The following is a 9038-nucleotide window of genomic DNA, read 5'->3' as shown; positions in this document are numbered from 1 at the left end:
TCGGGATTGTCTCGATCTGTCACTCACATCGGAGTCAGTAACTGAGAAGAGTACTACTGGCTATCTCGTTTAAGGAAACATTGGCTGCGTATCAACCTCCAGTGCTTCCAGTAAGAGTCTTATTTCTTAAAACAGAATTTGAGGTCTGTGTTGCTGTTGTTGTGAAATGCCTTGGAGTCGCTTCCGACTCATAGTGACCCTGTAAAGGGTGTTACCAAGGAGCCTGAACCTCTGACCTTGCGTTTCAAACCTACCTTGCAGTCCGACGCATCAACCCGGCACCTGAGTTTGAAAAGGTTGTCAGATTACACACAGGTCGTCCAATTAAATTTGAATTCAGATTGCTGTTAAATCTCTCGAGTTGGTTCTGACTCATCGTGACCTTGTATAGTTTCCGAGAAGCTTCAGTTGGGTTTGAACTGCCGATCTTTAGGTTAACAGTACTTTGCATCACACCACGACTCCTTGAATTCAGATTGGTGATTGGGTGCCATAGAGTCAATTCTGACTCATAGCGACCCCGCATAGTGTTTCTGAGTTTGTAAATCTTCATGGGAGCAGAAAGCCACGCCTGTCTCCTGTGGGGCTTCTGGTTGTTTGGAACATCTAACCTTGAGGTTAACAGCCTGGCTCATAACCACTATGCCACCAGTTGTTGTTGTTATGTGCCGTGGAGTCGGTTCCGACTCATAGCGACCCTGTACAGGGTTTCCGAGGCTGTAAATCTTTACGGGAGCAGATCGCCTCATCTTTCTCCTGCGGAACAGCTGGTAGTTTCCAACTGCTGACCTTGAACTTAGCAGCCTGATTCATAACCACTACACTACAAGAGCTCCTTTGAATAACAATGAATACTTTGTTTAGTGTTGTTCGTTGTTTATGTGAAATTAAAATTTGAGCGTTCTGTACTATGATTTGCTAGATATGAGAGCCTTAGTATAGTCTGTTGGATGACAAAGGTAGGGAGGTTAGGTCTACTGAGATCTAGAAAACAAATTGTTGTTGTTAAGTGATGTCAAGTTGATTCCAACTTTTAGTGACCCTGTATAGGGTTTCCGAGGAGCAGCTGGTGAGCTTGAACCTCCAACCTTGCAGTTCAAACGGCTTTGCAGTCTGGTGCATTAACCCACAGTGACACATCAGGACTCCATTAATATGATAGTGGAGTTGAAGTAATAGCTAAGTCTCACAGGAATCATGAAGTGTACTATTCCAGATTTCTGGGAACTGGATGGTCAAAATGGGTCTTCATAATTCTTGAGTTTTCTCTTCTGTTTATAAATTTTTATTGATAATAAAGAAGGAAAGCGAAAAAAGTGGAGAAAAAATAGGTGTCAGAATATTTGAGGGTTGTTGTTGTTGTTAAGTGCCATCAAGTTGATTCTGACTCAGAGTGGCCCAGTATTGGGTTTCCGAGAAGCAGCTGGTGGGTTTGGACCACTGACCTTGTGATTTGCAGTCTAGAGTTTATCCTACATTCACACCAGGATGCCTTAGTCTCACTGTTGTTGGGTGCCGTCAAGTTGATTCCAACTCATAGCAACCATGTACAGGGTTTTCCAGGAGCAACTGGTAAGTTTGACTTGCCAACCCTGTAGTTATCAGTCCAGTGCTTATCCTACAGCACTGTGTCAAGACTCCTTAGTCTCGTTAAAGTGCCATTAAAAAAAATTAGTCCAATCAAGATAGTGACTTCTGAGGGAATCTGCTGGACCAGTTAAATTCAAGGCACAGAAGTTAACTTAGAAAATCATTGTGACTATTTGGGGGGACTCCAAAGGGGTAGTCATGATAGATTTTCTCAAAGGGAAAAGGACAGTCATTGGGCTTTATTATGAAGAAGTTTTAAGAAAATTGAAAACTGCACTGCTGAAAGAAAACCCAGGAAAGTTGCGATGAGGATTGTTTTTCCCATAATAACAATGCACCTGCTCATCCTCCGAGGGTAGTAAAGGCTATGTCATGAGAATTTCACTGGGAAACCGTATCCTATTTACCTATGGCCTGGGTCTTTCCCTCAGATTTCTTTTTTGTTCTCAAACTGAAAGAAAATTAAAAAGGGAAATAATTTGGATTCCTCAGAGTGCTAAATCTGCCATTTTGACATGTAAATCAAAGAATGCAGAATTCTTTGGGGGAAGGATTAGAGAGATGGGACCACTACCTTCAGAAGTGTATACCCATAAATGTGAGGGTATGTTGAGAAACAATAGCTTCGCATTTTGATATTTTTATTTAATAAAGGCTTCTGTGATTTTGTAGCAGTACTTTTTTACTTAGCCTCATAATGTGATCTCTAATTTCATATAATGAATAAGATCTATGTTTATATATTTGGTAGGTTGGTTATGTGCCGTGGAGTCCATTCCCACACACAGCAACCCTGTATAGGGTTTCCGAGGCTGTAATCTTTATGGGAGCAGAAAGCCTCATCTTTCTCCTGAGGAACAGCTGGTAGTTTCCAACTGCTGACGTTGAGATTAGCAGCCCAACTCATAATGACTACCTTACAAAATTTTTTATTGAGTTATCTATATATATATATATGTTGTTGTTGTTAAGTGTCATCAAGTCAGTACCGACCCATAGCAATCCTGTATAGGATTTCCAAGGAACGGCTGGTGAGCTTGAACCTCCGATCTTACAATTGAGCTGACTTTGCAGTGTAGCGCATTAACCCATATGTTTATATATAACTTCAATAAAGTTTGAAAGATTACATACTCCAAACTGTTAATAGTAGTTAGCTCTGGTGATTCCCACTTTTATTCATGATAGAGTAACAGGGACCAGAATTGTCTTCCAACCTTAAACAACTACACAACTGAACAAAATGTAGAAACCAGTTTTTTTATAGAAGAAAAGATGAATGCGTTAAGTCCAATGATTATTTTAGCTTACTACTTGTAGATAATTTCCAGGCTACAGTGCAGTTAGGAGGAAGAAACCTGTGGCCTTGCTTAAACAGAGTTTGGAAGGAAGCCAATGTGGCTAGAATTGGCTGGACCAAGTACTAGAGAAGAGCGAGTTGCATAAATGACTTAAGTTCTGTCTGGGGTCCTCTCAGGTCTGTGACTGAGTACTGACTGCACATGCATATGAGGAAAACTACTCAGTACCTGGGAAAGGACCACTGGAAAGGAAAAAGTAAGACAGTTTCTGGAGCTCGCACAGTGCTTGGAGTAGTTTTTGTGAGCCAGAATGGAAAGAGCTCCTAATGTACAGGGCATCATATATAGACTTCAGATGAATATTGCCTTAATACCAGTACCAGTGGCCATTGAGTCACTTGTGACTTATGTCAACCCCATGTGTGTCAGTAGGACTGTGCTCCATAGAATTTTCAATAACTGGTTTTTCTGAAGTATATTGTCAGGGCTTTCTTCCAGGATGCCTCTGGGTGGACTAGAACCTCTAACCTTGCAGTTAAGTAGCTGGTACATTTACTGTTTGTACCGCTGAGGAGCTCCATTGCCTTAATAAAAACAAAAACTCAAATCACTTGCTGTCAAGTTGATTCTGACTCATAGCAGCCCCATTTGCTGCAGAATAGAATTGTGCACCATAGGGTTTTTATGTGGCTGTGTGACCATTTGAAAGCATATCACTAGGCTTTTCTTCAGAGATGCCTCTGGGGTGGGTTTGAATTGCCAAATGCTTAACCTTTTGTGCTATCCAAGTTGATTTTTGACTCATATCAACCCTATAGGAAATAGAACTGTCTCCGTAGGAGTTTCAAGGCTGTAAATCTTTATGGATGCAGATTACCACATCTTTCTCCCATGGAGTAACTAATGAGCTCGAACTGTTGACCTGTGCTTAGCAGCAGCAAGGACTCAATCACCATGCCACCAGAACTCCTTGTTGCAATAAAAAACAAAAAGCAAATTCACTGCCATCAAATCGATTCCGACTTACATTGACTCTTTAAGACAAAATAGAACTGCTTCTTAGGGTTTCTAAGACTAAATCTTTAGGGGAGCAGCCAAGCTCACCGTTCTCCTTCATAACAGTTGATGGGTTTGAACCACTGATCTTGTAGTTAGCAGCCCACTGCTTAAATGGTGCCAAATTAGACTGAGACCTGCTCTGGACTCACCCTAAAAGAGCTTACAAGTAAGACTCAAAATGATCAAAATGATTCCATATAGCTGTATCCTAAAACAAAGCCCAGCAATATTTAAAGGAGTATAACAAAAATCCAGCACCTGACATGAGATTTACAGTGTCTGGCATCCAATAAAAATTATCAGGCATGTTGAATGAATGAATGAATTCAGGTGTTCCTTTTTTCTTATCAAAATTGATAGAAGGTATCTTTACAGTGAGGATCATTCCCATCCCCTCCATACACAGAGTAGACAGGGATGGGCAACTTGGACATTGGTCACCCAAAATGGGGAGAGGGGGCTACAAAGGCAAGAAGTTGACTGGCTTACAAACTTTCAAGAGGGAACCTAGATTCAGAGGGTAGGGAGAAAGGTAGAATATCTATGAGTAGTATCTAATCTGTCTGGGCGGGGCTGATGAATGGAGATGGGGATAGGTCTCTCATGATACAACAGTGAATAATTGTTATCAGGACTGACTGCGAGGGTTGGAAATGTAAAGGTAGACGTCTTGTAGCAAAAGGAGGGGAGTGACTGACTTTGCAGTCTAGGAGTAGAGGTCCCTGGGACCATCAAGGGAGAAGAGTGGAGTGCGGGACCCTACCCAGAGAAGCGTGATGCCAGAGATGGAGGCAGAGAGGATGAAATGGAGAGATGGAGCAGCTGGGGACTTTAGACCCAGAGAGGGAGAGGGGCAGTGTGCTGACGATGGCAGGGCGGGGTAGGCTTGCAGGGTATACCCTTTGGTTTGTTGATGCATGGAGGGGATTGTAAACATGGCAATGAAACGATACACGATAGGATGAATGTAAAGCTAATGTTCTCCCATGTAAACTATCACATAATTCACAATAAAATATTTATTTAAAAAAAGAAGTATGGGACTTACTTAGCTCATTAAATCATTCTTTGTTTTTTTTTCCAGGACTCAGTTTTCACCCCAAAAGACCCTGGATCCTGACCAGTTTACACAATGGGGTCATCCAATTATGGGATTATCGGATGTGTACCCTCATTGACAAGTTTGATGAACATGATGGTACGATATCAATTTCTGTGAGGAAGTTAAAGGAAGCACAAGTATTTAATGCAAGGTGGGGGTTGGGGCGGCAGGGAATATCTGGCCCATGGGCCATACAAGGCCCTCAAAATCATTTGATCTGGCTCTGTCAAGGCAACCGCAGTCCAGCCATCACATTGTTGTTAAGTGTTGTCGAGTTGATTTGACTCATAGAAATCTTGTATAGGGTTTCCAAGGAGTGACTGGTGAGTTTGAACCACTGACCTTGTAGTTCAAACTCCAGTACTTTATCCCACAGCACCACACCAGACTCCTGCCATCATATTGTTGTTAAGTACCGTGGAGTCAGTTCCAATTCATAGCGACCCTGTACAGGGTTTCCGAGGCTTCAGATCTTTATGGGAACAGAAAGCCTTATCTTTCTCCCGTGGAACCGCTGGTAGTTTCGAACTGCTGACTCTGAGGTTAGCAGTCTGATTCGTAACCACTATGCTACCAGAGCTCCTTGCCGTCATACTGTTGTTATGTGCCAGGATTTCCAAGGCTATAAATCTTTATGGGAGCAGAAGCCTCATCTTTCTTCTGTGGAACACCTGGTAATTTTGAACTGATGACCTTGTGGTTCGCAGCCCGATTTGTATGTAACCACTACGCTATCAGAGCTCCTTTTGCCATTATATTAGGGGTGAGTTAATTAAATGTTTAATCAAATATAGTGGGCTAATTTTTAAGTTAATAATTTTGTATAGCCCGTGAATGATGCTATAAATTTTAGCAGGAAAAAAGATTCCCATTTCTGATTTAATACTTTCAGGTTTGGTTTATGATAATTCCTTCAGAATTGAAGAATGTAGAAGGGGTAGAACTGGAAAATCCTGAATAGAAATCACCTTAGAGATTAAAAACAGTAGATTTCTTTAACATGCTTTGCCTGGCTTCTTTTCCAGGTCCAGTACGAGGCATTGACTTCCATAAACAGCAGCCACTGTTTGTCTCTGGAGGAGATGACTATAAGATTAAGGTACAGAGAGTCTGTGGTGACGGAGAAAAGAACAGAAGGGTGTGGGGATGTTTGGGGATTGGAGAAGGGACTAAAAGACAGGGTATCTCATTCATATAGCACTCAGGCTGTTTATAAAAGTGTTTAGTAAACATGCATGCTTACTGTAGACACTTTTGTTAAGAATTGAAAATAAATAAGACAGTTTCTCTGCTCTCAAGCAGCTTTTATTGTAATGTTGTTGTAAGTACCGTGGAGTTGGTTCCGACTCATAGCGACCCTATACAGGGTGTCCGAGGCTGTAAATCTTTACGGGAGCAGAAAGCCTCAATTTTCTTCCATGGAACAGCTGGTAGTTTTGAACTGCTGAACTTGAGGTTAGCAGCCGACTAATAGAGGAGATAAAAACATGAACCTAAATAGTATCAGGGACCAGTTTGATGAGTGACATAATAGATATTCAGAGTGAATGAAGTAAGGAAGAGCAACCCAGGTGCAGAAACAAAAAGATAGGATACATCCTGACCAATTTGAGAAACTAAATGGCTTGTATGGATAAAATCTGGGGGAAAGGTGAGAGAAGGGACAGAAAATGAGAGGGACCAGATCATCAAGTATCTGTTTGCAATGCTCAGGACTTTGGATGTTATCATGCAGATAACAAGGAGTCATTAAAGGATTTAGAACAAAGCAGTGATAACATGATGCATACATGATTTTTAAATATTCACTTGGTAAAGCATTAAGGAGTCTGAGAAAGATGCATTATGCAGTAGAAAGAGTTTCAAGTTAAGCCCTGGATAAGCTTGTGCTATTAACGAGGATGATTTCTCTGGACAGGAAAAAGAAACCTTTCATAGTTTTGTCTTGAACTTTTCTATCTTCCCCTCATCCCTCCTCCTAACCACTATTTTCATCTTGGTCCTCTTGCCTACATTCTATCAAGACTTCCTACCAGTGTTCTAGACTGACTTAGAAATGCTAAAATATAAGTTCATATTTTTTAGTTTGGATTTGTTGCAGAAAGCAATGTTACTTTTTCTTTTGTAATTAAGAAGCTTATGTCCTATTCTTCAAATGGATTTCTGTCTTTGTAGGTTTGGAATTACAAGCTTCGACGCTGTCTCTTCACGTTACTTGGGCATTTAGACTACATCCGCACCACATTTTTTCATCATGTGAGTAGCCATGCTGACCCCATAAGAATTTTCTTCCTTGGTCTTCAAGAACCTATGCTGAAGTAGAATTGTGTTATTGGAGTGTTTTTTCTAGAGTTTGTCTGGTGTTGACCGTCATACTTTGTTCCTTCTTTAAAAGGAAGAACTCAGGGTTATAGTGAATTTATGTTAACTGAATTCCGAGAGTTCTATGAGGAAGCCATTGTTTTTCTGTAGAGAATAATGGGGATTTGATTTTGGGTTTGCACAGTTAACAAACAAAAATTTGCAGACTGATCCCGCATAGAGTATTATTAATAAATAGTAGGTGTTTCTGGAGGAAAGTCAAGCTAGGAAGTCCTTTTGATGAACTAATATATTTTTTTGAAGTAGTTACAATCGTCTTCTGTCCTAAGATTCTGGGCTCTGTTGTAGGTTATTCCCTAGCCAGGCTTACACTACCTTCTTTGATCTGACAGGTATCATACTTAAATACTGAGTTACAGAGTAGAGTCTCCTAACTTCCTAATTCAAGGAGAACTGGTGGCGTAGTGGATTCCATGTTGGGCTGCTAACTGCAAGGTCAGCTGTTTGAATCCACCAGCTGCTTTGTGGGAGAAAATGAGGCTTTCTGCTCCTGTAAAAATTTATAGCCTTGGAAACCCTATACAGATCACTATGAATTGGAATCAATTCATTGACACATAGCAGCAGTAGCAACTTTTTAATTCAGTCCTAACTTCACTGGATCTTATAGTTCATTTGCTAGAGTTAGCTTGCATTATTCCTTGACCCTTAATAAATGAAGTCTCTTAACATAGGCATCAGATATGGAAAAAATAAATGAAATAAATAAGATAAATAAATATATCTATTTTTCCTTCTTTAAAATTCATAAGGGAGACTTGTCTTTCTTTAATAATTTTTATATTTGAAAAGGAAGATATAAATAAAGTGGCAAGATAGGATGATTGAGCAAATTATGGTATGTTTGAAAACATAGCTACTCAAGATAACTTATAGATAGAAACTATTTGTCATTATTGTAAAGAATTTACTGATGACTATTACATAGAACAAGTTGCCAGCTAGCTAGCAAGTTAGGAAACATCTTATTTTCCTTAATTTTTTTATGTTCAGTAAATGCGAGCGTGTATCAAAATATATTGCTACTAGGGATCCAGTTCATACATTCATGGGTTTATTCCTTACAAAATATGTTTAAACATTTCTCTGTGATTAGTGGATGACTGCAGACAAGTTCTCTCAGTAGTACACTTAGTCTCATTGGGAAATGTTTTAAAAAGATACTTTTTGTGCTACAGGGAAAAAATGGTTTTACAGTCAGGACTAATAACAAAATTTTAACAAAACTCAAGTGGAAACTGTCCCAAGTCCTTGAAGCTTTGCAACAAGTTTATAGGAATGCTGTCCTGCATAAAACAGTCGTTTTTAGATGGAACTGCATTTTTTAAAACTTTTTATTGTGAATTGAGTATATATATATATAAAGAAAGAGAGAGACAGAGTTGTTGTTAGATGCCATCGAGTCGGTACCGACTCATTGTGACCCTATGCACAACAGACCGAAACACTGTCCAATCCTGGGCCAACCTCACAATTGTTGCCAGTCTTGAGCCCACTGATCCTGCCACTTTGCCAATCCATCTCACAGGGGACTTCTTTTTCTCTGACCCTCTGTCTTACCAAACATGATATCTCTCTCTCTCTCTCTCTCTCTCTCTCTCTCT

The 9038-nt window shown here is 40.2% G+C and overlaps 1 protein-coding gene across 2 annotated transcripts in view; it reads left to right on the top strand.

The window, feature by feature from the left end:
• The window catches only part of COPA (coatomer protein complex, subunit alpha), a 64251-nt gene that overhangs the window by 719 nt on the left and 54494 nt on the right, over nt 1–9038 (top strand). For both annotated transcript variants that reach the window (XM_006861651.1, XM_006861650.1), the window contains exons 2-4: nt 5035–5148; nt 6078–6151; nt 7228–7308. In XM_006861651.1, coding sequence (XP_006861713.1) covers nt 5035–5148; nt 6078–6151; nt 7228–7308 — 269 coding nt within the window. The remainder of the gene's footprint in view (nt 1–5034; nt 5149–6077; nt 6152–7227; nt 7309–9038) is intronic.

This window comes from Chrysochloris asiatica, unplaced genomic scaffold (genome assembly GCF_000296735.1).
Source record: "Chrysochloris asiatica unplaced genomic scaffold, ChrAsi1.0 scaffold00042, whole genome shotgun sequence".
Lineage (NCBI taxonomy): Eukaryota > Metazoa > Chordata > Mammalia > Afrosoricida > Chrysochloridae > Chrysochloris > Chrysochloris asiatica.
Note: the sequence above shows the minus strand (reverse complement) of the source record. Positions and strands in the feature narration are given on the sequence as shown.